At 48.2% G+C, this 27,386-nt stretch overlaps 1 protein-coding gene across 3 annotated transcripts; it reads left to right on the forward strand.

Moving 5' to 3' along the window:
- The first annotated feature begins 479 nt into the window (after positions 1 to 479).
- On the forward strand, positions 480 to 27,348 carry CABP1 (calcium binding protein 1). 3 transcript variants are annotated; one of them, XM_058036802.1, is made up of 8 exons: positions 1,227 to 1,303; positions 13,718 to 13,966; positions 18,471 to 18,647; positions 22,217 to 22,247; positions 22,912 to 23,055; positions 24,322 to 24,431; positions 24,844 to 24,991; positions 26,729 to 27,348. In XM_058036802.1, exons 2-8 carry the CDS (start codon positions 13,922 to 13,924, stop codon positions 26,752 to 26,754), a joined length of 681 nt encoding a protein of 226 aa, XP_057892785.1. In that variant the 5' UTR covers positions 1,227 to 1,303; positions 13,718 to 13,921; the 3' UTR covers positions 26,755 to 27,348. The 3 variants fall into 3 exon arrangements, with proteins under 3 accessions (XP_057892783.1, XP_057892784.1, XP_057892785.1); XM_058036800.1 differs by lacking the exon at positions 13,718 to 13,966 and having other exon boundaries at positions 480 to 1,303; XM_058036801.1 differs by lacking the exons at positions 13,718 to 13,966; positions 18,471 to 18,647 and having other exon boundaries at positions 483 to 1,303.
- Positions 27,349 to 27,386: the final 38 nt, after the last annotated feature.

Consider the following 27,386-nt stretch of genomic DNA (forward strand, 5'->3'; position numbering starts at 1 on the left):
CGGTAGGCTGAGCACACGGGTGGTGCGCTCAGGTGGGCCACGACCCCCAAACCGTGCTGGGTCCTGGCTGCGGTGTGAAGGAACTGTCCGAGGGGCACACGTGTGGGCAGGTGGGTCACCCCGGGGGCAGGGTGCTCACCTTCCCGGCTCTGCCCTCGGAGGGGCTGAGCTCCTTCCCTGGGAGCTGAGGGAGCTGAGGCAGTCAGGCCTCCCCCACCGTCGCCCCCGGGACGCCGCCAGCCTCGCCGTCAGCGCCGCCGGGGGCGATGGTCCCGCGACTCCCGCCCGCCGCCGCGCCGGGGGCTGCGGCCCTTGGGCCCCCAGCGCCGTGCCCGGGGCTGCCGGGCCCTGCACGCCCGCCGCGCTGCGGGAGCGCCGCCCGCCGCCGCCCGCACCCCTCGGCGGCGCCGCTTCGCCTGCGGCGCGCCCCGGCCCGAGCCGGCCCCGGCGGGGGGAGGCCCCGGCTCACCTGGAGAGGCGGCGGCGCGGAGGGTGGGGGGGCAGAGCCCCGGAGGGGGAGACGGTGCCCGCCAGCCCCCGCCGGAGCGCCCCTGCCGCGGCCTTTGTCTGCGCTGTCACATGGGCCGCGGTGCGGGATTTAAGCGGGTCTCCGCAGGACATGCCGTGAGCGGCGCGCCGCAGCCCTGCCCGCAGCGGCAGCGCTCCGCCCGGCCGGGGATGCGGCTCTAGCGGCCCCGCGATGAGCGGCTCCTCCATGGCGAAGAGCGAGTCCCGCACTTCGCTGCTGAAGGCGGCGGGGAGCCGGCGGGCGGCGGGCGGCCAACCCCAGCCCCGCGGCAGCCGCGTCCGGGACGGCAAAGGACAAGGCGAGCAGATGGGGAGGGAGCTGAGCCAGGAGCAGCTCCCCGGGGAGCCCAGTGCCCGCAGGCCGCTCTGCCACCCAGGCGCCCGGGAGGACGGAGCGAGGGGCGCGGGGAAGCTGTCACATGGACGGGGGGAGAGTCAGCCCGAGCCGGCGGAAGGAGGTCCAAGGAGAGGCAGCGGCAAGGAACCGGTGCGGACATCCAGGCAGCATCACCACCTCCCGCCGCACGCCAGCCACGGTCACCCCCAGGACCAGCATCAGCTCTCAGACAGGGATGGGGAGGAGGCAGAGGAGGACTTTTTCTTCAGTCACAGGCAGAGGTCCAGCAGAGAGTCCCTGAAGCTCTCGGAAGGCGCTTCACCTCTGTCCAAATCCAGCAGCAAGTGCTCCACCAAGTCCAGCGGCAGCGATCGGTCAGTGGAAGCGGATCCCCTCATCCAGCAGCTGCACCCCATGCTCAGCTCGGTCTTTGGCCAGGTAAGGGGCAAAGCGCCCCTCGCCACCCACCCCTCTCTCTCTTCCCACCCGCTTTCCCTCCGCGCCCCCTCCTCCTGCGGCTCCCGGACCTTGGGCTCCTGGCTCCGGAGTCCCCGCGGCCCCGGGCACAGCCCGCAGCTGTAAATGCACTGCTTCCTGGGCGCCCCTGCCCAACTTCTCCCGGCGCTGCGGCACGGCCGGGGGCGCTGCGGGGTCGGCCCCAGGAGGGCTCCGCGCCGGGGACGGGGCGCGGGTCAGAACCCCCGGCCCCGCCGGGCGCTGCGGAGGGCGCTCTCGGCGGTGCTGACGGGGGAAGTGCCGGTGCTTTCCCTGTCACCGGGGGAAGTTGTGGCTCTGCCTGCTGAGGGTGAGAGTCAGAGAAGCGGATTTTTAAAAGCTATTTACTTATTAGATTCCATCTCTCTGGCTCCCCGCCTTGCTTTGCTGTATTTGTTTACATCTCCTTATGGTACATTTCTGTACAATCAGCATATGAATCATTTCTGATGGCAGAAGCTGTCAGGGGAAGGTAGTGGGGAGGACGACAAAAAAAAAATCCTGACCCAATTCCGAAGCCTTCCCAGTCACTGTGTTAGAATGGAACAGATGCTTTTGGTGTTTGCAAGCTCTTTTGGTACAAAGCTGTCGCTTTTAGCTGCTTTTGGTAGTGAAATTATCCAACAGGGTTACCCTCTAAAAATGAAAAGGCAGAGGGAGACTATCTTGAAATTCTCTTTTAGAGACATCTAGGGATGTTACTGGAAAATGTAATCTCTGGGAAGATTAATGTAACTGCAATCTTCCAGAAGCACAATTATAGGTATAAGCCAGTAGCCTGGATGGCTAAGTTCCATCCAGCCCTGGAAATGATCAATTAATCCAGAGTTATGATTTCTGGAGTTTGTTATCATTGAGTCTTTTCTTTCTTTCCTGTCTTTCTCTTATTTTTTTTTCTTCCCTTTTTTTTAATGCGTGTTTGGGAGGCTTTGCAGGGAGCCCATTCAGACTGAGATTATGGAGAAATTAATTAGCAAAAATTTTGTCATAGGATGGAAGGAGGTGATACACCCCTATGTTTAATACAAGAGTGTTGTCTACTTCTGTTCATCTTGACTTCTCCAGATAAAAATCAAAGCACATCTGTTCCCTCCAAAGCACAACACTTTTCCATCCTCACTGACAGTCTGCTGTTTGGGAATTTTACAGTTGTGTTTAACTTAAAACAAGTGTTACCCTCCCTGTGCCAATGGTGCATCCGAAGTCTAGATTAAAATTTTGTTGTGACAGTAAGGACGAGCCTGGTCAGCAGATTGAAGCTCAACCAGGTTACAAAAAGCCATATTCCAGCACCAGGCTTTGAAATGCGTGGTCTTGGCTCTGATTTATGCTGTAGTTCTGAGCGAAGTGAAGATGTATCCAAGAAAAGATTTTAAGTCTGTGGAGCTGTATGTCCTCAAAGCATCAGAAATACAAACAAATTCATGCCGGATCTCCCACTCATGGAAACCCCTCTGGTTTTGAGCTTAGTCCTTACCTGACCAGCACCTTTATTTTACCTGCTCTGCTGTTCACATTCCAGTGTCAAAAGACAGTTCTGAAAGCTGTAAATATAGCAAAATTTACCTGTGGTGTTCAACAATGCCCTTTACTGAAATGAGAGAGATACAATTCTAATTTTCACTTTTTCGCTGAGTACATTGCACCAGTGCTTACACGCACACACCAGCATCTCTCTTTTGGAGTGTAGTGTTATTTATTGCATTTTCTCTCTGTATTCGTCTCTCACATGCTTTCTTAGAAGGAACTGTGACAGAATGAAAATTTACTGGAGATATTAGGACTGACTTTTAGGACTGGGCTGTAGTAGATCCCCCTGTACAGGGGCAGGATGGGGAGCTATAATTTTTTATAATTTAGGATACACAAAGAGCTGGTTACATGAAATACGTGAAACTTTTTTTTTTTTTTTGGTACTGATATCAAAATCCTGGGATGAATAAAGACCCAGATGTAAGAAGTGTGGAAATTCTGTCATGGCACAGAATGATACAAATTTTGTTTCTGTGAATGAAGAAATAAATGCCCAGCATTGTGTAAAAAGGTGTGTGAAGTTTTGAAACGGGCAAGGACTTAGACCCTGTGGCAGGGTCATAGGTGCAGACACGTCCAGGGTTGCAGTCTGAGGCTGCAGGTGCTGTAACACCAGTCTGCTCCACATTGTGATTACAAGACAGCAACAGCTCAGCAGATAATTAATTTAATATGAAAACTTCTTTCTAGCCCACACAGCCCAGTGTGAAACAGTTAGAACAGTAATTTTGCAGTACATAGGAGAGGAGCACAGTGATGCATATCACAGCAGCAGAGCACTGTGGTCCAGCAGCACCAGTTTATCTTGATCCAGCTCTACAGATGTGAAACATCATCACCCTGTGCCGTGGTGGTGCAGTGATGTGGTCGCAGATGCAGACACTACAGTGGCACAGTCAGATACACAGAAAAGATTGCAGGGCTGACTCCATGGAGAATGTCATTATTGCAGTAACAGCAAAAAGGAGCAGTTCAGGACTAGAGGGTTGTGTCTGAGGGAGACAGATTTGTAGCTGTGCAGAAAAAAAGACAGAGTGAAGGAAGAAGCGCCGTGTTTATATAACCAGCACAGCAATATAGTGCACTGTGGGTGTGTACTCCAGAAGAATGCTAAGATACTGCCAGGATACAGGATGCAGTGATATTCTATTAATTAGGCTTATGCTATATTGGTGCAGTGATGTTCTAATACCATTAAGCAGTAATACTCTTTTAGGATATTTTACCATTTTGTAATTGAGCGGTACACGAATTAACAAAAGTAGGGTAGTGTAATGATGCATTAAGTATAAGCCAGGATGTCATCTTAGCCTAATGACATGTTTGCCCACCAGCTCAGTGCAGCAGTTGCAGAGGAGCACTCTGCTGTGGACTTTCTGCTGGGCTGGGATGCAGCGCGTGCAGCTCCGAGCGTCTGGAGAGCTGCACTGACAATGCAGTGGTGTGGTAACGCAGTCCTGGGGCACAGCAGAGATGTGATACTGGTGCCGTGTGGTAGGAGTTTGGCAGTGCACGGGTGTGATAATTGTGGAGTGTTGTAGCCTGACAGAAGAGTTTAGCAGTCTACTGGTGTAGTAATACAATATTGCAGACAAGAGCCATTCTGTGCAGCAGTGATCACTTCTGGTGTGATATTTGCAAAGGGCTGTGCTGATCTGGCAGCACCATCCCGCTGTAGCAGAAGGCAGCAAGTGAAGTATTACCACCATGCCACAGTTTTGGAAGCACAGCTGAGTTAGCAAGAGGACAACGCCACAGACTTACCTGGTGACAGTGCAGTGTGAGTATGGGCTGGTTTTATGCGGGACAGTGGGACAGCAGTGTTTTAAAGTGGCCCTGCAGTGGCAGAGGCTCAGTACAGTGTGAGAGTAGTGCTGTGATTCACGGTGTAGCTGGCAAGGAATGTGTGTATGGTAATGCAGCAAAGTCGGAAAATGGCAAGAAAGGGAGCACGAGGAAGATGTTTCATATGATTTTGGCCTGATAGGATAGTGTTGGAGTGGCCAAGTGGCAAAAGTGTGTTGTGAAGCATAAGGGAGCATGCTTATTACCCCTGCAGAGCAGAGAGTCCTGTAGTGTCTCTAGTGTGGCTACAGATCACAGTTCAGCAACAGAAGCGGAGTGGTGACCCCTCAGCAGCTGGGATGGCAGGGAGGTGGCAGGCCTGGCAGCAAGACACAGTTTATCAATGTGACAACAGCAGCAACAGCAGCACAGAGACCGGGACAGCAGTGCGGTGGCAGCAGGACCGCAGTGCAAGTTTTGTGGCATTCCTGGGGCAGCGGTGATGTGGCTGCAGTGCCCACGGTGCAGCAGTGAGTGCCACGGGGATGTGGCTGCAGTGCCCAGGGTGAGCAGTGCCACGGGGATGTGGCTGCAGTGCCCACGGTGCAGCAGCCGCCTGGCACCTGGCTCACACGGCTCTGTGCAGGGACTGCGGCACAGACAGCCACCGGTTCTCATCGCTTCATTCCTCCTGTGCCTCAGCGCTGGCCTAGCTGGTATCTTTAAGAACAGCTTTTTCCGGGCATTTGCTATGCAATATTAATTTGTAAGCGATCCTGCCATGTGAGACCGGAACGTTTTCAGAGCCGTTTAGCTTTCACACCCTACCTGACTGTTAAATTTTTCAGTGAAGTGATTCCCCAACAGTTTTCTGTCAATTGCCTCTGGTAGCATGGGGATCAAAGGGGTCAAACAATTGCCGTAGAGAATCATGAAATATTTAGAGGGTTCTGCTGTTAGCACTGTGGCCAAAGGGGCTTTTGTATTCCTATTTGTACAGGGAGTTTAAAGCCTCTCCTGCACCATCTCCCATTCCTGCTTTAATGTCAGTGTCCACATTACCATTAAAATAGGGACGGAATCTTTCTGCATTTCCTGTGAAATTTTCCTTTTATTTTCCTGCTCCATCTCCCTTTATTCTTGAGCTTTAGTTCTTAACAGGTTTTAATGGACCTTACAGCAAACTGGGATGACAGAAGTGGCCCCATTTTGAGACAGAAAATGTGGAAAGCATGTGTGGAAATCATGTCAAGAACATTCTCCTCTGACCAGCCGAGAGAGCGTGTAGGGAAAAGATGCCTTGTCCAGCCTTCCTGGTGTTCTCATCTGCCAGATAACTTTGTTCCCTCCAATGTCTTTGGCTTCAGCTGATTCTAACAGGCGTTTTGCCCAAGAGCAGTCACTGCATCAGGACCATTCTTGGAGATCCATCCGTGGAGAAGTAGGAAGCCCTGGCCAGTCCTGCCAGGGTAGAGTGGCTCCTGCCTCAGTAACGGGGGTTTTCAGCTGGCCCTGTGTATTAGCAAGGGAGGCTGCAATGGAAACTTTCATGTGTCACGCTGTGGGGCGGCGAGGTGAAGGTGAAAGGTCTGGGTTTCCAAGTGCTCGCGTGCTGTGTTGTATCTGTAGGGCAGGTGAAGCAGTGGCATGTCAGGGCTGGTGACAAACTGAGACAGTCTCTAACTAAACTGCTCATTAACACTGTTAAATCGGCACAGTAATTTGGGGTGAACAGACTTCTGGCTTAGCACGACTGACCGCCGGAGTGGTGCTGGTCCCGTGGCACGGTCTTGGCTCGTGTGGAGCATGGAGCGTGGGTTCACAGATTAGGAGGGTGTGGGTGCACAGAAAGAACCCGGAGAAATGCCGTATCCTGCACCGACTTTTCCTCCGTGTTTTATGGCACCTCTGAAGGTTTATACCGGCCCAGAAGGGTCCCTGAGGGCACGGGCGGAGAGGGAAGGGAGTCCCCGGTGGCCGCAGGGACAGTCCCGCGGACAGACAGCGGTGTTCCCTCTGCTGCTGCCCGTCCCGCCGGGGCTCCCGGGATCGGTGCTGCGGGCCTGTCCCCTACATGCTCCGCCGCGGGCTCCGGGACAGCGGGGCTCCAGCGGGGCTCCAGCGGGGCTCCAGCGGGGCTCCGGGACAGCGGGGCTCCAGCGGGGCTCCAGCGGGGCTCCAGCGGGGCGACAGCGGGGTTCCAGCGGGGCTCCAGCGGGGCTCCGAGACAGCGGGGCTCCAGCGGGGCTCCAGCGGGGCTCCAGCGGGGCTCCGGCGGCCCCGGCGCGCCCCCGCGCGGCCCCGCCGCCTCGGCCCGGGGCCCTTCCCCGCCCGGCGGAGCCGCCTTGACACGGACCCGCCGCGCTCTGGGCTCCCGGGACATGCCCTGTCCCTGGGCCGCCCGGTGAGTGTGTCAGAGCCGGGGACAGCCCCGCCGGTGCCGTGAAGTTGGCGAGAGCCGCTCCCAGCTGCGTGTTCACTGGGTCCGGATACCTGCGTGGGGCCCGTACAGCCTGCGTGCTTCCATCCCTGCATGAGTTGCCACAGCCCATGTCCATGCATGTAGATTGACATAAAAAGCCTTCATGTACATGTCTTGTCTATGTACACACAGCTTGCTCGTGCAGCCTCTGCTAAATCTTCTGTGTGGCTTCACAACCACCTCTGTACACGCTTATGCATTCCTGTGCTTAAAACATCGCTCGGCGCTTGTGTGCTCACCTGCCTGCTGACACCTGCCACACTTTCCAAGGTACGTCTCATGTTTTTATATGTAATGACCTCAGACACAGAGAAACATTGTTCCACTTGAGCATATCCACTCAGTTCCCCCTTTGCTCAGCTTGGAGAAAAGTTCATCACATTTATTGCTTGTAAAGAGCTTGAGGGATGTGAGCCAGACGTACAGAATCACTAAGGGGCAATGGATAAGCCTCCTGTCTACAGTAGGTCTGCCAGCAAACATTAATCTTTGTCAGTGATTTACTTTTTAAACAAATCTGTTTTAAAAGGCTATAGAAAGACATCAAAATAAAACCAAGCTAAAAGAACATTCATTAAATATTCTGTTCATGAAATATACAGCAGCATGATCTAATGCACTGAAATACACAAACCTTCTGGTTAGATTCAGTTTATCTCTGGAGAAGAAAAAAAAGCTTTCAGTAATAAATTAATCATCATTTACATAAGTCCACTGTCCATTTTGTTAAGCTTTACCACCTTGATTTTTGTTTCATGCAATCCTGGGTTTCAACACAATGTCAGGGAAGTTTAGCTTTAGATGCAGTGGCTGGGCTGCAGGTTGTCAGCTGAATTAGCTGTGATTCTTTGTAGCATTCCAGCTTCAGTAACTGTTTTTCCCTGATGCATCCATGAGTGGTATTGATTTCCAATAACAAGCAGCTATATGGTGTACATTCAGTAAAAGATGTCTAGCTAACTTTGGGCTCCGTTTCAATAATCCTCTGACATTCCTGTGACCTCAGAGAGCAGCAGCAGTGTCCATGAACCTGAGTAATCCTTCAGTCAAATGCTCCACTTAAAAATAAAGAACTGTTCTAGCTATGGTCATATTTAGATTTTTAGTAGCGTTCTGCTCCAGCATAAGACCATGAACTCAGTGCTACCCAAGAATGAAGACATTAGCAATATTCTAATATTTCTTCCACCCATTCCTCCCCTGGAGTACTTTGCATTTTGCAATCATCTTTGGAAGGAATACACAGCATTGTTTCATCCCACTCAGGCAAAATACATTCTCTGCATTTGGAAGGAAACAGGCAATAGTGTAACATTGGGAAGCATCATGTCACAACAGTTGAAGGCAGGAAGTAGAAAAACGGCAGCAACCTCAATGTTCTGCTGAAATAAACCACAAATTGTTTAGATACTTTGGGACCAGTTGTGTTGAGGTGTAGTCAGAGACCTGGGATACACAGTTTGGTCCTTTTAAAGGTGCTGTCAGATCCTTACTCAAATTAGAAGGGAGGCAGATCTCTGTTTTAGGATGGCAAATCTCACATAATGCTGCAGGGTTGGTTTGGACTATTTGGTTGATATTGGTTTCCAGGCCTCTGCTCATCTGATGATCAGCCACATTTTCAGTAGCACCTCAGTGTGCCAGCTAAACAGTGACCCCCTGTCCCTCTTGTTTCCAAGGAGGTGAGAGAACCAGACAGAATTAGCTGCTTCTGCAGTAGTCACAGTTGGATGGAGTGCAACAAAATTCCCATATTCTGGAGCAAAGACAAGGAACCACGTAAGGTTTATTTTAAACAACCTCTGTGCTCCATATACATGACAAATCCTCACAGCAGCTTCTGAGCTGTCAAGTTTGTACTTTGTACTTGTCTTTTTGTAGCCCATTGATGATCTTTAGGATCATCATCAGCAAATATCCACAGTACACTGTGGTCTGGCCAACGCATCTCCTGCGTAGGAACTTGGAAGTTGGGCTAATGCAAAATCCTTGGATCAGATCTGCAGGGAAGGTGTCAGGAGAAAGCACGTTCCCATCTATTTTCATCTGATGCAAACCGAAGCCAGCTATTTACAGACAGAGCTGTTCCAAACAGAAGTTGACAGGCAGTCCAGGCTTTGTTACCTTGAGAGGAATAGAAAATATTCTCCGTCTTTTTAATAAACATTCTGTTGTTTGTGATTGATTATGATCCAATTGCTCTAATGGAAGAGAATATTATGCACAGCATGAGTCAGCAACACTTTCCTCCTGGAACAGCTGACAGCAAAGAAAGTTCCCAAACTCTCTGCAGAATTCCTTTCCCTAGATGAGAACCTGGACTGCATCCACCAGTACCTGCCTGTGCCTCCCCTTGAGATGGACCTGTACTTGTCTGACTGGCATATGGAACCATCCAAGGTTCCTTTGATGTTAGAAGACACAACTCAATGTGCAGCAAAAGCACTTGGGAGCTGATGCAGAAGAAAAAACAGAAATCAGTCACAGAAGTTGAGTGTGCCAGTGCATGTTCCAGTGGTTGGGAGCTTCAAAATAAGATCCTTGACAGAACTGGTACAGGAGCATGTTGCCCACTCCAAATGGTTAGGCTCATCTGAGGTCGTTCAGTAGACAAGACAGTTTCTGTAAAACTATACATTTCCTGTAAAATACAGATCTGTAGCCACCAGATAAAGGGTTATTTGAAGCAGATTTGAAAAATATTAATCCATGTGGGCACTTTCCACTCTGGAGTAGGAAAAAGTACAACAAAAATTCCTGCCCTGTTAGGATAAATAAAGTAAGGGGATGTATTTTAATATACTAAATGTTTAAAGCATTTAGTGGGCTCTTGGTAGAACTATGGACTTCAGTGAAAAGATACTAGGAAAGAGTTTTCCCTGCTTTACTATACAATACCCATTACCTACTGACATTGCCCTGTAGCAGTATTTGTAATGAGAACAATAATGTAATGTTCCAGCACATGAAGGACTGTGCACTGAAACAGGCCTAGCATCTGAACAGTCCCCATACAAATCCACACTTCCACTGAAAATTTTTGCCAAGCAAAGCTACAGTTTGATAAGCAGTCACATGTTTTGGATTGATTTTGTTTTTTCTGTTGTGTCTGTTGGATATTTGCTGCCACTAGATAAAGCTTCTGGCACCTGCCAAATGATTAGCTATGAGGAGTTCCAACATTTTCCTATGAAATGAGCATTTCCGCCAAAGGTGCCAGCCCAAAGCACAGCACTGCTGCTTTTTAAAGTATCCAGACATATTAAACCACCTAAATCATTCCTTGTTGAATGCCAAGTCAGCCAGCCTTCTCCCTTCCATGTGGTCGGGTCAGTCAGTGTGCCAAATGCTTCTCTCCCGTGAGCTGACACCTTGCTCTGTGCCAAGCTGCATCCCTTGAGCTCTCTGCTCTCCACCTTGGACCTGGGGAGAAAGGGAGGGATGCATGAACAGCAGCAAGACTTGCATTTCACAAAGTTCTTACAGATTTTTAGAAAGTTTACAACAGAGACACAGACCTTAAAAGAACAGTGTGATTGCCACAAAGAACAGTGTGGGAAAACCAGTATACATGCATGTGCAGCCCTCCTACATGCACACTGACTACCCCAGATATAGGCATACCCACAGATCAGCACCTACACAGAAATGTTTCTGACACACTTATTCTCAGCATCCCGTTCTCTTACAGCAGCGTCAGTTGGAGGAAGGGAGAAAATATGTTCCTTCTAACCTAATCTTCTAATGACCTTTCTGCCAACTCCACTTTCCTTGCCTATCTTTAAGCTACCTGTGGTGGTGATGGGAACAAGATCCCACTGTAGAGAGATTTTTCTCCTCAGAGTTCAGCAGGGGCTGTCTGCCAGATTGTGGTGTCCTGCCCAGTTGCTCTTAAGAGAGTCAGAGTAAATAAGGAGATAAAAAAATTGCTCATGATTGCATCTCTTGGGCCTCTTGAGCTCCACTGGAGTTCTTACAGAGTCAAAGGATTGTGTCTGTGCTGCAGACCTGGTGCACATGGGCTCCCATTCCCTCTTCCCTTCCTGGACTGCAAATTCCCTGCCAAGCCTGGCAGGAGTCTCAGCCCTCTCACTCTGCCCTGCACATTTCCTACAACTGCCTGTAACTGTAGGGGAGAAAAGCTGGAGAGTAGGCAAACACAGTGGCTGGCTCTGAATGCTCTGGTACAAATCAGTATTTAGAGGGTCACCATCTCATTGAGAGGCTTTTAGAGCTCACTAAGACACGCTCCACAGCTGTATTCCAAAGCTGTCCCACAATAGTCTGGGAACTGTGATGGATTTTTCTGGCAGGACATGTCTGACTCCCTTTCTTCCCTCCCTCTCCCTGGGACAATGTGGGAGATGGGCACTTCTCAGTTGCAGGGTGTTCCTGGCCTCCATGCTTCCTGTCAGGGAGAGATTCATTAGCAGCAGAAAGGCAATTCTCTCCCCTCTCTGCTCTGGAATTGAAGTCATTTGTCTCAGGAAGGAGCCCAGGCGCCTCACTCGCTGTGTGGCAGCTTCTGCTCAAGGGAGACAAGCACTTTGTCAATAAACAAGGAGCCTGGGGAATGGCTCCAGCTGACAGAGGATATTATTAATGACTGGCACTTTGTCAGAGGGTAGATCAGCCTCCCATTAGCTGCCTTAAGAGGGAAAAGAGAAATAGGGCCAAAGATGGAAGCCTGAGAGCAGCTGGGAGTTTCAGCATCCTCCTGCAAAGACCCCACTGCAAGGCCCAGGGCTGGCACAGCCCCCAAGGAGTGACTGTATTTTTCCTCAGCATCTCCTGATGAGGGAGACAGGCCAAGGAAGAGTTTTGCTTTCCACCCTAGCATGGGTGGGCTCTGCTATGGAGGTCTTCCCCTCTGTCCCCCTCTCAGTTTGCCCTGGGTACAAGGGGCAGACAAGGAGTGTCTTCCAGCATGTCCTGCTGCAGCTTTTTGTTTTGGAGAGCCTGTGGACCTTTGTGCAGCTCCTGCAACATCATCTAATGAAGAAGGCATTCAGGGAATCTGAGAGGAGGCTGTCCCACTGCCTTCAGTCTTGGGAAGCTGTTATTCCAAGGAAGAGCAAGAAGCACCATTCCCTATGGCCATGCATTTCTGTCTGTGGCTAACTGGAGAAGCTGCAGACTTTTGTCATACTCCCAGACTCATCTCCTTAGGTGGAAGAAGCCTCTAAGCTCTAAAGCAACTGTTGAGTCACCTTAGAATCATACTTAATTTGCCACAGCACCATCAGGGTGGAAGGAGAAATCCTTGCTTTGTTTTGACATTGACAGTTCATCCTTTGTCCTACAGCCCTAGACCTCCAGGAGAGCGAGTCCTTGGCTGCTTCACAAAAAGCATCTGGTGCAAGTCCTCAGCCTATGGAGCTGGTCTTTGTAGAAGCTTTTGTTTGGAACTGCACTTGCAAATAAAGATGTGAAATCTTTCAGCTCAACACCAGTGTCCAAGCAGCCTGCTGCATAACAGGGTGTAAGATCAGTGTCATCCTGGTCCTTAGCTCTTCATTCTTCTTATCACTGTGGAGCTGCAGCTCTGGTACCTCACAGCTAAAGGTGCATCCACTATCCTGCTCAGATACTGTTGCCTGAGTGTGATTATGTGGTTTTTATTCAATTTAAATCTCTTTTCAGACTGAATGCTCTTATGCTCAGCCTGTGATCAGGAAAAAATATATTGGGGACTCATCCCTTTTCTTTCAGCGATTATTCTCTGCTACAGGCATAAAGTCCAAAGTTTAGAGCCAGCTCTAGGTTCAGGTGCCTCTTATTTATTTCAGGACTTGGGCTCTTGCAAATGAAATGGATGGATCTGACATCAAAATTCTTTGATTCACATTATCTAACCTGGGGCTGTTTAGATTTAAGATTCGGGTGTGAGCCCATCTTTGGCAGATTTGTACAGGTTAAACTGCCAGTTGATTGTTACTTGCAGAAATCTGGAAAAACTTTACTGCAAGACTGGCTCAACATCTCTCCCTTGTGGTTAAATATTACTGTCCTGGGGCTGAGAGTGTTGTAGGGTCCCAGGACTGCTTGTCTCCAGGCTTGCTTCCACTGTGACAGAATAAAAATCAGACACTTCTAGGTCTGCTGGTATTTATAAGCTGAAACAGGTCCCACCCAGATAAATTGGACCATTTCTGCTCTGAAAGGAGCTGTGGTCTGCTCCAAGCCCCTAAGTGGATTGCCTTCTGGCCAGCCTGGGGCTGTGGTGATTGAAAAGCCAGGAGGAGTTAGAAGGGGGGTGGGTAGGGATGCAGTGTTCAGAGGCTGTGGGGACCCAAACTAGCTAGATTCACAGAACTCATCACTGAAATCACTTCTTGCATTGCCTCTCTGTTTTAATTCTCCCTGAAACAGCCCTCTCCTATGAGTGAAACAATCTTGCCTGCAGATTGAGGGGGGTGGGAGGGATTTGAACATTAATCTGATGTAGATTATACATCCGCCTCCCTCTCTCCCCCCTTCTCACTCACTCTCTCTCTCTCCCTCTCTTTCTGTCTGTTTCTCTCCCCTCCCTCTCCTTCCTGCTTCATCTCTTCAAGAAAGTGAACATAAAGTAAAATACGGAGAGAGAGAGGCAGAGAGAGAAAAAGCTCCCTGAAGAGGGAAAGCCCCAGCAGCCAGTAGCTGTTTGGATTTGCCTGGTGTTGCCTTTCTTGCTTTGCTCCCAAGGAATACCTTTAATGGGATCAATTGCTTCAGTTCCTTTATAACCAAGTCCACCGGAAAGGCAGCCTCAACATATTATGGGCAACTGTGTGAAGTCTCCTCTGAGAAACCTCTCTAAAAAGGTATGTTCCCTGAATTGAATCAATCCAGCCCTGCTTCTTGGGATGGGTGACACTGTGGGCAGATGAGAATGGGAGGTGGGAGAAACATAGAGATGAGTATGAAGGGTTCAGCTTCTTCACCAGACTTTTTCTGTAAGAGCTGCTCGTGCAAGTGCAGCCAGTAAAGCCCAGGATGCTCAGAGCCATAATATGTATAAATAAATGTGTGTGTAGGCTCGTGTCCTGCTCACTGTGTGTGTACAGCTCTCCTCTGGGTACGTGCAAGCATGTGCTTGTTGATGTGCACAGCGTGCTGGCACACTCCTGTCAGGGCAGGAGTGAACTTGTGCTTGTGCTTCAGCTGAGAGTTACCTGCTTGAGTAATCATGTGTGCTGTGGGTGTAGGGACATAAATGCATGTATACATGAAGGGTCACTTGTCTGTACATGTTGCCATTGCTGTGTAAGGGTGTGCACACCTATGGGCCCATCTGAGGTACCTGTGTGTCCTTAGCTCTTTACATCTCTAACAGGCATCCTGAGTGCTGGGCAGGTTTGCTGTGAGTGCAGAAGGCATTTCTGTGTATCACACACATGCCCTTGCTTGTATGGTGCTGTGTGTGCTCACCTGCTGGTGCATGTCCTCACACAAGTCTGTGTGTAGACATGCACGTTTTTATGTCTATCCATCCTTGCACATGAAACAATTAGTTTTGGTATGTGTTTGGGTACAGAAGCATGTTTTTCTTTCTATTCTGCTTGTCCATGCATCTGTTTGTGAGTGGATACACTGGGCCCTGGCTGTGTGTTTGTGCATCATGTTGCACATCAGTGTGGCCCATGTGTCCACAGGCTTGGGCCCAGCTGCACTTTGTGAGCTGCCACCTGTATCTGTTAGGCTTCAGCCCACAGTCTACTCTGTGCTGAAGTTTTGCAGTGCTCCTGGGACAAACTAGATCCAGGAATAATTCTGCTGTTATGGACTGAGTTGAAATGGGAACGACATGCCCCAGAAACATTTCTTGTTTGACTGAGGAAGACCCTACAGCACTGTGTACCTGTCAGCCACACGGTTCTCACTTGGCCTTGCTGCAAATCTAATAGCTCAGCAAAATGCTATGCAGTTCATTCTCCATAAATGATAAAGTTATGCTGATCATCCAGAGAATTGCAATGAGATGCTGCCTCTGTGGAGACCTTGATGACAGTGAAATGCCACTGCCATCAAGATGCTTTATCCAGGAGACCTTGGCACCTGGGAAAGCTTCTCTGCAAGGGAGCTGTCTGGGAGAGAGAGGACCTCCATCGTAGAGTTTCTTTTGGCTGCATTTTGGCCTCTTCTGTATAGAAACACAATTTGCTTGTTATCTTGGCTGCTGTAAACAAAGCCAGTAATGGCACAGTGCTGCTGTGGGGGAGCTGGGATACTTGATGAGGGAATTCATCACCCAGCAGTTATGCAGTGCTGAGACCAGTTCTAGGTCAGGGTGACCTGCAGGGAGATGTAGAAGTAGCTCAGGTTCACCCAAATGTTGCACATATGAAAAACCAGCTTGGTTGCTTGTAGGTCGCCTTCAACTTGGAATAAAAGGAGTTGGCTGCAGCTGTACAAGGCAATTGCAATTAAAGTCTGACAGGTAGCCAGCCTGCTTGAATCGAAATAGAATCAAGAACCTGTAAATTGTGTTGTCAGTCTTTGAGGTAATTTATGCTTTTATTCCTAAAAGCTGCTTTGAATAACTCACTTTGTGCCTAGTTACAAGGCCTGGGATGTCAGGACTGAAGAGAAAAAGTTGCAAAGCTGAATCAGAGAATTTCTCAGACATCATTCTAGTGAGCTATGAAATCAGGTACTCATCCTGACAGGTCCTGGTACTCTGCCACTCTTTTCATCACAACACACGTGATTATACTGCAGACTTTGCAGATCAGTCTTAACATTGCCCAACTTCACTTGGCTGTTATATGATCCCAGTAATTTTTCTCAGATTTTACTTTGAGCAAACTAATTTTGCTGAAATGTTGAAGAGGAGGGACTGCAGACAACACGTGTGGAAGCTGCTCTTGGGTGACAGTCTCAACTCTTGAATACATGATTTCAACCCACAATTTGGGGTTCACTCCCATGCACCAGCTGGCTTGGTCTAGGTCTGGATGACACCAGGGTACCTTGCTTGTTCAGGCTGTGACTCCCTGACTGTTGTTGGTAGCTTCAGTTTCTTGTTGTTACGTTGTCCCCCCAAGCGATTGTGGAAGCCATCCTGGCTGCTTTTCCCTCCAAGAGATGCTGCAGTTGGGATCAAGGCCCCTCCTGGTTTGCTGTTCTGCAAAGTCCCTCTGACATTCATTCACTTCATTAAGTGAATCCTGGTGTGCTTCTGCTGTGCAGAAATTAAAAGCCTTGGCATCCAGGTCCCTCATTTTACCACAGCTCTCCACCCCTTTGGCCATCTCTAGATCAACCAGGTGTCTTCCCACTCCATAATCTGACACAGCAAAGGGCTGGACTTGGCCAGGAAGGTTCGTGGTCCTTTGCTAAGAAGGGACTGGGAAAGCCTGATCTCCCCAGTCCTATTCTTGCATTTTCTTTGTCATGAACACTGCTGTTCCCCTGTAATGGGTGGCTGATGTTTCTTTGCCCCATACCAATATCACAGCTCCGTTGCCCTCTCTTCTGCGATGTAGAAGGAGCATGGTGAAGGGAACTTGAGTGGATATTTGCAGGAGAACCTGTGAGACTGCTGGCAGAGGGAACACTGAATGCCATAAATCCTGCCTGCAGTGACAGTGCAGGGCAGGGAGCCTTGCTGAGCTGTTCACCTTGGTATTCTGGCACTGCAGCAGTTTGTCTGGTCACAGTCCTCAGTGGCTCTTGGCAACTGTTTTGTCAAACTGGCAACCTCTATCAAGACAGAAAAATAATGGGATGACTATTATGAGGTACTGCTGTATAGCTTGGTAATAAACTATTGACTGGAAATGTCAGCAAACAAACATTTGGGACCATGGGGCTTTGCATCCTTCATGTGGCTTCACTGGAATTAAACACCGATGTGGGGCATTTAAGTGATTCATATTATTTGGTATATTAAACTGAAAAACGTGCCAGGAAATAAAGCTAATAATTTTGAAAATAAATTGCACTGATGTCACAAAGCTGTGTAGCTCAACACAGATGTCTTGACATTTAGCTGAGCTGGTAATATGCCATTCGTGGATGGATGCTCATCTTTCAGTTTTCTAAGGACAAGTGTCCTATGTGTCAGAATTAATCAGAGACCAATTCCTTTCTCAGGCACGGCTGCAATGAAAATGCTTTTCTGCTTCATCATTTTCTTTCTCCCTGGCTTGCTTTTTGAGTTATTTTTGTTTTGATGCTTGATATTCACATGACATTATACATGAGCAGATTGGTGTAAGACTGTGTACAAAAAGGCAAATTACAAACCATGCATGCAATGTAATAGCACATGACAGACACAGCAAGTAGATACAATAGTCTCAGACAAGTGTGAATGGGGGGTGTTTGTGTCTGGTCTTTTAGCCTGAAAATTTACCTCAGGCTTTCAGGAAAGGGTTAATAGAGACAATGACAAGTGACAGAGCTTCTCTGATCACCCCTGGGAACGCTGGCTGTAAAAGTAGAATCATTCCTGAAGAGGAATCTAATGTATGATTAATGTTTATTCTGTAAAACCAAGGGTCCTGTGGGTTGTGTTGGCTTTTTATAGCTGCATGGGAATATCAGGATAAGAGGTTTTTTGCAGAGCCAGGGAAATGCATTTCTATAAAAGGAAAGCAGCGCCTCCTTATAAAATCCAGTGCTGGATTCTGTTCTGGAGCCTTAGCTTAGCAGGACGTGTGCACTTAGAAAATGTGCAAATGCAAACACTCAAAAACGTTGTGCCCGTGTCTGATCTCCACTTTGGGACTGTCGGTGATTAAAAGAGGCCAAGGCAGTGAGTGCCTCAAGCCCTGAGGATGTAACTAATTAGTAGCTGCACAAGGCAGCGTGAGCCTGCAGTTGGCAGGGCCACCTGATGCTGTAAATGGTCTTCTGAAAACGTGATAAAGCGTGTGATGCTGTGTGAGCCTGAGCAGTGGCTTTGTGCAGCTCCGCCGGCTCTCCTGGGGATGCCCGGGCACGGTTTGGCACACGTACTGTTAAGGTGGGCTGTGCTTGTCCTTTCAGCTCATTCAAGGCAGTGTTAGCTCTGGGGCTGACTGTGGGAGTGTGGCACTTTGGGCTGTGTCTGGGTAGATGTGAGCAGCGCTGAGAGTTTGATGTCATTTCAAAGAGAAATTCTCGTGGTTGGTTGTTCTTTCAGCTTTTGAAAGTGAACTCCTGGACTTACTGCTTCTGTACGAATCCAAATAGGCCGGTGGGGGGGACGCAGTGTGCACCAGATGAAAGAAATGTAGCAATTATATCTCTGCGAGGCGGTTCAGTAAAACTTCAGAGGAACGAGATGGGGAGGTAACATCCTCTGTTGTGTTGTTTGCTTGCTGCTGGTTGGCTGGGAAGATCCGCCATGACGAGAAGACGAGCTATAAAGCTGTCCAGACGAGCGAAGAGGGGTCGTCGGCTGGCGAGTACCAGGGTCCGCTCATGGTGCTGGCCCAGAACTGCGCCGTCATGCACAACCTGCTGGGGCCAGCATGCATCTTCCTGAGGAAGGGCTTCGCAGAAAACAGGCAGCCTGTACGTAAGTTACACCCAGCGGGGCGAGACACGCACAAAGCCACGTGGACGCGAGTCGGGGATGCGGAGCCGCCCCCGTGCTCCGCCTGCGTGCGGCTCTGTAACTCCCAGCCCTGGATCTCGAGCATCCCGGCTCCAGCTCCAAGTGCAGATACAGTCACAGGCTAATGTCTAACCTGAAGGATGTGCAGATATCCTTGTGCTTAAACACCAAGAAAGGAGGATTCTAAACTTGAAGCTGTGGAAAATAGATCCAAGTCTATACTCGAGTAGCCATAATCATATGAGTTTATGAAAAGGTTTTAGGACTTCAGGACTTGCATATATTCATATGGACTCAGGAAAAGTCCAGTGCTCAAAGCTGTTATTCCAGCAACACACACATCTCTTGATTAGCTCAGATTAGCATTTAAAGCCTAAATAGCCAGTTAAATGCAAATCAGGGCATCTGTATTGGGAACAAGCTGTCCATATTTGATACTGTTCCTATCAGTTCACAGTGAGCACACTAGCACCAGCAGATATAAGCAGACAGCTGCCTCCTCACAGATACCCAGACACAATCTCTTGTGCACTGGCATACCCAGCCTGACACTGCAGCAATCCCAGCCAGTTAACCTGAGGAACATCAGGCTTTCCTTATATTTGCAAGTAGTGCTAGGCTACCAAATGTTATTACCCTCCCACATAGAGAGAGAGAAATAGCAAAACCACCCCTGTTCATTCAGTCACACCTATTGTAACTAGGTGCTCATATGCATCCAATGTATGCATTTATACACAAACAATAAACATGTGTGCTTGTATGTATGCCCCCCAATATTGTGTCTTTACAAGAATTAAAACATATTTTTGCCCCCAAACATTCTACTTCTACAGCAATGTGAATTTAAAGACAAACAATTTAATATGATTAACACACCTTTTATGGATATGTATTAGTGAATATGTGAATTGTCAGATATTCACCCAGTACCTTCCATGTTCTTGGGGTGAAACAAAGCTTACCCCAATTGCCTCAGAACCAGAGGTTTATTGCCTCTGTAAGAAACCTCTGCTTTACTTGTGTGTTGATATGGTCATCTACAGCTGTAGGAGACATGTAGGTCTTTATTTCTGAAGCCTCTGCTTCAACCAACAACTCAAAAAAGAGTAATTATGTGTCATTATTGATCAAAAGTCTTTTGTTCTTCCTAACCTTCAGCCACTAAGTGATCACACAGTCCCTGTGCCAGGTCACTAAAACATGAAACACACTCTTGCACAGGTACACTTGCTGACCTGCCCAGAGCCACCTGTCACAGGAGATAGGTCCAGCTCCCTAGTGGACAGCTGGACAAGTGTCCATCCTGCTTAGGCCATGGAAGCTCACTGTACCCTGAGAGGTCTCCAAAATAGGATTAGTGATGTCTCTAAGTACCCTGATGTAGAATAAGTGCATCTAATACACAGCTTTACTTTTACTGACTCTCTGGGCCAACAGGATTTCTTGTGCATAGAACAGAAATAAATTACAGTAAGACCATTAAGTATAATGGACTCTCTGGGGGTCACCTCTGCTCATATCTGGGATCTTAACTCTTGGAATAGTTTTATTCCTCTTCCCATATGTTCTCCGAAAGCTTCAGAGTGATTCAGCCCATTTTATCCCAAGCCATTTTACTCCTTAATCATTTTAGGGAATCTTTCAAATTTAAAACAGAAAACCTCTTCCTGATGTTAGTTATCACTTGAGTCAGATTTTTGGAGGGACATAAAACCTCCCCCTCCTTCTGCATTTGCAGTATCTGGCAAATGCAAATTCTTTGGTGTGCAAAATTAGAGCCAGTTCAGAAGCCCCCACTTCTGACAGGTGTCACTGATGTCAGTTACAATGTGGTCTTCAGTGAGGGAGGAGGAGGAGGAGGGGGAGGATGGTCTTGTGAGGACTGTGCTGGAGGAAGGCCTGGGTCCTACCCTGGCCACTGTCACAAGACAGCAGCTACCATGGGTGAGTCATGGCACCCTTTGCACTGCAGTGCTGGCACTCACAGCCCTGCACCTGCACCTGCACCTGCTGTGCACCCAGCCACTATCTCCAGGGATCAGTGTTTGCACTCCATGGAATAAAGTGCACAAGGTGCTGGAACTGATTGTGGGTGGTTTTCTTCTGTTATTTTATCTAAGGCAGGAGGGCAATTATGCCTCCTGCATCCGGTCTGAGGAGATTGAATTGCTTTATTACTTGGTATTGATGAAAGCAGAACAAATGGGATGACATGTTTGAAAATACCAGGTCTGTGAAGGATGAAACAGCAGAGCCAGCACGCTCTGACAGTTCCATCCAGCACAGAGATGCCTCTGGGAAGGTTATGAGTGGCAAGCTGGTCATTTCTCTGGCACAGCCCACTTCTGCACAGACGTAAACCAGTGTGTGTCCTAGTTTGCTATGCACTCCGAGCAGCTGCCATTAGAGTTTCCAGAGGAGCCTGTGGTTAAATAGCAAAGGATCATCCTTCTCAAACTGATCAAAGGCACCGTCTCCAGGCACATGTGGTGAGACTGGAGGACACCTGGAAGGCAAGGAGAAACTCCCCACAGTTGAGGGGAAAAGCCGAGAGTGAGACGACAAAAGAGATCGCGTTTCTGTGTTTCCAAATTCTCAGATGATTTGGATTTGCCTGGGAGCCATGAGACGAATTAGAAAGGGCATTTAAACCAGAAAGCAGTGCATTTCCATGCTCATCTCTTCTTCCTGGTGCAGTGTTGGAGCTTTCCTATACTCTTATATCCTCCCCCTTCTTCCAAGAAATTCAAATTGGATGTTTGAAGTTGCAGTGTTTCCTGAACATGGTGAATCCTTGTCCTGTTTCATTTGTGGATGACCTTGATGATGTATATGTTGTGTGTCTGCCTTCATGACTGGTTTTAAAATGCTTGTATATGGAGTTGAGGCTGGGGGGAAGGGGAAGTTGCTACCTTTTTGTGGGGACAGATTGTAGGAGATGTCACTGAGACATTGACTGTGAGAGACCTCATGGCTGTTGCTGTCCTGCCAGAAGGACAGAGATCAAGCAGTGATCTGAGCAGATGATAGTCTAGACCTGCTGGTTACAAGGACTGCTTCCAGCTGCTTTGATCTGTGTGTGTCAGCGGGAATGGCAGTAGAAATACAATCAGAGCTCCAGAGGAGATCATAACTGCTACAGGGACAGTCTCTGCTCCAGAACTTGGTGCTGGGGAATGATGAAGCAGCATCATGAAGTTGCCAATAATACCATCAGTGGGGAGGCCACAAATCTTGCTGTGTTGGTCCAGGTCTATTCTGTTCAGGGAGCACCTGTCATCCCCCTGTCCACCAGATGAGAGGGAGAGGGCTTGCAGAGAAATGTGTGCAGGTTAACACCCCTCTCTTTGGGAAGGAAAGCTGGGAAGCCTTCCTAGGTAGATGGTATTAAACATGTCATCACCTTCTTGTTTCTTCTCTCACTTTCTGGCTTGTTCCAGAACCCTTTGTACCAATAAGTGCTATTTTGAAACTATTTTGTGGCCAACAAATGTCTTTAACATAATATGTTCTCTTTTTCCAGGATAGAGAACTGCGTCCGGAAGAAATTGAAGGTAAAATTTGTTGTTCCTTCTTTGTCCTCTTTCTCTCTGCCCAGTGAAAATGTGTTGGCTGGCCCTTTCATGGTGGCCCCCGTGGGTTAAAATTATTTGGGGCAAATCAAGGGAGATGATTACTGAAATAATCCCAGTAAAAGAAATAATGTATAAAACTAAAAAAGTTCTGACTGTGAAGGAATTTGCATCCATTCCATATTCTTCAGGGTGAGAGGATAAGTAATGGGATATTGGCTGTTAGGGAATTGCTGTCCCTCCAGCTCCCACAGAAAGTGTTGTGGAGCCTGATACTATAATATGGCTCCAAGGAAGCTGTCTTACCTGCTGATCTCTACAGTGAGGGGTTATATAATAGAGTGCAGAGGTAAATGTTGGAAAAACTTACCAGTTGTAATTTCTTTAGGGAGCACAGTTTAGCAATGAAGTGTTTGTGACACTTGTAGTTGGAGCAAGCTTTCCTGCCAGGAATGAGCCAGCAGACAGAATGCTGACAGAAGAGCTTAACTTTGCTCCAGTCATTGCCTCATGTAGGGAGATCTGGTGGGAAAACACTGAGTATCTTAGAGAGTCTGCCTTCATAAAGTGCTGTCTATTCTGGGGAGTTTTCTTGGAAAAGGTATTTCAAGCTGTCACTGACAATATTGTTCTTCCTTTCCCACAGAATTAAGAGAAGCCTTTAAGGAGTTTGATAAAGACAAGGATGGGTTTATTAACTGCAGGGACCTGGGGAACTGCATGCGGACCATGGGCTACATGCCCACTGAGATGGAGCTAATAGAGCTATCCCAGCAGATCAACATGAACTGTGAGTAATGCACACCCAGCTGTACCTGCCTGTTGCTGCTGTGCCCTGCATCATTGCCTCAGGCTCTCTTGGTCTCTGGCTGCCTCTTTCCCATTGGATTTTTCCCCTCTCTCCTTTGGTTTTGATTTTCACTTCTTATCATCTCTCCTGTTTGTTTGTGGTCCCTAGAAGTCAATGCCTTTGTTTTTGCTTATCAAAGGGACTGCGTGGACTGTACTGTATATGGGAACAGTGGGTGGAAGGGTTGTCCTTCATGCTTATGTTGTCAGGTATAAAACTGCCCTGAATGTGTGCAATCAGGCACTGGTGCACAGGTTCTGTGTGTTGTCACATAGAAGCTGTTGTCAGATGGTGTCAGACTGAAGAGCAAGCCTGGGAAGATGGGGATGCTTTGTTTTGATGGGTGATGGATAGGCTGTTGGTCTGTGGTGGTTTTTTGTGTATCTGCTGTGTGCCTGGGGATGGGCTGTGAGCGAGCTGTGCTGGCAGTGTCAGATGGGAGCATCTGCTGCAGTCATGGAAAGATGCGACAAATGCATCTGATTCACTGTAACTGTGTTTGTGACCCTTGTCTTTCACCATCGTTTTTGTCAGCTCTCATCTGTGGCAGTGCAGGGTATCACCCTCAGCCAGGTGGGGAGAGGCATATTTAGTGCATGTTATTTCTGACACAGGATTATGTTAAAAGGACAAATTACTTGGTCAAGGGAAGGAGAACAGCTGTGACATGTGCAACCAGTCACACACAAAAGCAGCTGATAACCCTGGCACACAAGTGCTTGGGAATTTGAGAGTGTTGCTGACAGCTCTCAGGGCACTAACAAGTAAAAGAAATAATACAATGAATAAACAGTTGGACATACATTAGCTGCTGTAATGGAGCAGGACTGCACCAGTGCTGCAGGGCAGTGCCCAGGCTCTGCAGGAACATGGTGCTGTGCCCTTGCTGTGCCCTTTGGCACAGGCACAGCAGAGTTGCTGTAAGCACTAGAACGATCAAGCCTCTGATACGTGTTGTGTGATGCAATAAGGGTGTGACAGTCCATGACAGCCTAGGATGGAATAATTTGGGCTCATTCTACCCAGCCCATAATCCAGAAAACACAGGGTAAAACTGCCTCTCCTTCTCCTTCCACTGTCCCACACCCTCTGTGCTTTGCTTCCTGGAGGGCCAAGTGCTCTGTGGCACACACAGAAATGCAAAGTGAGTGCTGGTCTTGGCTAACTTCTGGAGTTCTTACACACAATCTTTCATCTTGTCCCAAGTGGGCGGCCATGTGGATTTTGAAGATTTTGTTGAGCTGATGGGACCAAAACTTCTAGCAGAGACTGCAGACATGATTGGTGTAAAAGAACTCCGTGATGCCTTCAGAGAGGTGAGTGATCCCTTCCGCGTGCCCCCAGAGAGGTGAGCAACACAAGACAGGATAGAGAGAAGAATCACTGGAGAAGAGAAGAGGAGGAGGAGAGAGCAGCACAGTGGAAGATCTAGAAAGAGCCCAGTCAGGCATGGAATAAAGGAAGAGCAGAGAACATTGCTAAGATAAGGGAACTCTTGAGGCAAGGAAAAGAAAAGCTGGTGCAGACAGAGCATTTGCTTGCAATGGTTTTCTGAGGAGAAAAGACAGACTGGATCCAAAAGACACTCAAAGGAGGAAAAGGAGGGACATGGAAGGAATGGAGAAAATACAGAGTGCTTAGGAGCAAGACAGTACAAAAATCAATCCACAGCAAGATCTGTTTCCCTTAACTGTATTTCCCCTGCTGGTATTTTTCATGTACTTGCAGTTTGACACCAATGGAGATGGGGAGATCAGCACCAGTGAGCTGCGAGAAGCCATGAAGAAACTCCTAGGGCAGCAGGTGGGTCACCGGGACATTGAGGAGATCATCCGGGACGTGGATCTGAACGGAGATGGGCGTGTGGATTTTGAAGGTGAGAAGGGATCAATGCTCGCTGTCCATCTCTCCTGGAGTGAGTCAGAGTCTCAGATCAGAAGCTGAAGTGGAAGACTTGCATGCTCAGGGCCCATGGTTCTGAAGTATGGAGAAAAAAACCTTCATTTTTTCAGTCAGATGAATTGTTGATTTGTGTATCATTTCTTGCTGCATCTCAGTTTTCATTGAGTCTCCATAATTCTAGCATGGTAAGAGATAGAACCTGTCATACAGAAACAGATCCTGGTGCACACATGCTGTGCCTGCCATTGTTTTATGGGGCATTTTCCTTTCTTTTAATCTATTGCAAGAGCTGTGGGGTGGCTGAATTGCTTTGGAGAATGCATTGCACCTTCCACTTCCTCTGGCTCACCTTTGTTGTATGCCTTTATAGAGAATTGTTTCTGTGCCTTTATGCCAGAAGATGGTCATATGCCAGCTGTGCTCACTTATACTGCAGATATCTGATCCCTAGGTGTCATGTTAAATCCTAGAGATAATTAATTTCTTCTCACACTTTTCATGCCAGAAGGACTTTGAAAAATAAGAGTGGTTAGGCTACTATCCTAGCCATTAACTGTGGCAGGAGCAATATTAATAGAGCCCAGTGTTTCTGGCAAGGAAGCAGTTGATATCAGACAGCTAAGAAGATATAAGAGCTGGAAGGGTGTGAGAGTGTGGCAGGCTGCTTTTTTCCCTGGTAGAAATCCAGATGTCCCTTTGCAGTAAGGGTGAAGTACTTGAACTATGAAATTAAAGTAAAATTGACATAATTTTTTTGGCTCAGTGTATTCCTGGGTCTCCTACATGACAAGGCATCTCAGTCCTCAGGATTACTGGAGCCTCTGAGGGCTTTCAAAATATTAGAATACCACCAGTATCTTCCTGGAAAGTATCTGGTAGCTGCAGTTGTTCTAATGTACTGGCTGATTACATGACAGAAGCTCTCCTTGTTTCCCACAGCTAAATTATGTTAGACAGCTAAAATACATGAAATGCTATCCCAGTATCAATTTCTCTGTGAGTTACCACTTAAGTTGTCAAAGGACACCTCTATCAATGGAAAAGGAGAAGTCAAGGGGGTAATTTCCACTGCCCTCCTCTCTGCAGAGTCATTAGTTCCTCAGCAATTCAAGTGCAGAATGAAAACACATTTATATTTGATGGCATTTACACTCAATTTGAACAACTGCAATTGACTTCACAAACTGCAGGGTAGTCAAGAAATAGATCCAGGCCATCCTTACAGTTAACATGTGTCTTTAAAAACAAGAAGTCCCTTAAAGTAAACTTTTCTCTGCAAGAACGCCAGTATAGACACTGGCACAACTCTCCTGCTCTCCCACACTGGTATCTCTGTGAAGTGGCAAGCTTACTAAGAAATCATACCATGTTCCCAAAACTGTAAATCAAGGTTCCCTGAAGTTACAGAGAAGGGAGACAATGCTGGCTGTAGTGTTGCACAAAGAGTTGCTTGTGCAAACAGGACCGTAGGTGGCTGGGAAGGAGTCCAAGGCAATGAACTGACCTGCTGGAAGGATCTTATCACCATATCCAATGCAAGGATTAAAGCCCACGTTGTGTGAGCTCTCAGGGCCAGTCTCAGAGTGCACAGGCTTTGCTGGCAGCCCTGGGACTCCAGTCTCACCCTGGCTGCTGTCTCCAGTGAATGAGAGCTGGGCTGGGCACCCTGGATGCCTTCTGGCTCAGGGCTCTCTTGTGTTGTTGGTTGCAGAGTTTGTTCGCATGATGTCCCGTTGAAGATTATCTCAGCTGCAGAAGAATCAGCACCTTAGAGAGGGCAGAAGAGGACCTGGCTGGAGCATCTAGCCCCGATGTTCCTACGTGAAGGTTTATCGGCTGGCTGCAATTAGGACATTGCAAGATGACCTGCTGCTCCTCCCTCATGGTGGTCCCCATGCCCCTCCACCCTTTCACACTGTGAAAGACTTGCAACTTCCTACAACTGGAACCATTCCTTGAAGAAGATTGCAGGAAACTGCAGAGCCAGGACTTGCCATGATGCTTTCATGGGATATTTGCAACTTTAGACTCCTCCTCCCCAGCTTTATTCTCCCACCAGCTGCTGCAAAGCAAAAGCAGGAGAAATCCTCTTGGCTTGGTGGATGAGAGCAAAGCCATTGGGACTGGTGGCAGCCTCAGGGCGTGCTCTGCACTTCTTGGTTTCCCTTGGTGAACCTTGTCTGTGTTTGCTGTCTCAGTGTGTGTCTATCTGTGTGGAGTTATTTATGCTTCCCCAACAATTATTTGCATCTCCTGTGGTTATGTTTACCAAGAGTAAATTCAAATATATGTCTTGTGGGGGGAAAGTGATAAATATGCACGTTGAAATGATGTGGAGCCTGGATGTCCCTGTGAGAGGTGGTGACCGG

This window comes from Melospiza georgiana, chromosome 18 (genome assembly GCF_028018845.1).
Source record: "Melospiza georgiana isolate bMelGeo1 chromosome 18, bMelGeo1.pri, whole genome shotgun sequence".
Taxonomy (NCBI): domain Eukaryota; kingdom Metazoa; phylum Chordata; class Aves; order Passeriformes; family Passerellidae; genus Melospiza; species Melospiza georgiana.

Coding starts and splice junctions, on each gene's coding strand:
- CABP1 (XM_058036800.1), top strand. CDS start 701: ATGAGCGGCTCCTCCATGGCGAAGAGCGAGTCCCGCACTTCGCTGCTG. Junction 23,056..24,321: donor CCAGCAGATCAACATGAACT/GTGAGTAATGCA, acceptor TCTTGTCCCAAG/TGGGCGGCCATGTGGATTTT. Junction 24,432..24,843: donor TCCGTGATGCCTTCAGAGAG/GTGAGTGATCCC, acceptor ATGTACTTGCAG/TTTGACACCAATGGAGATGG.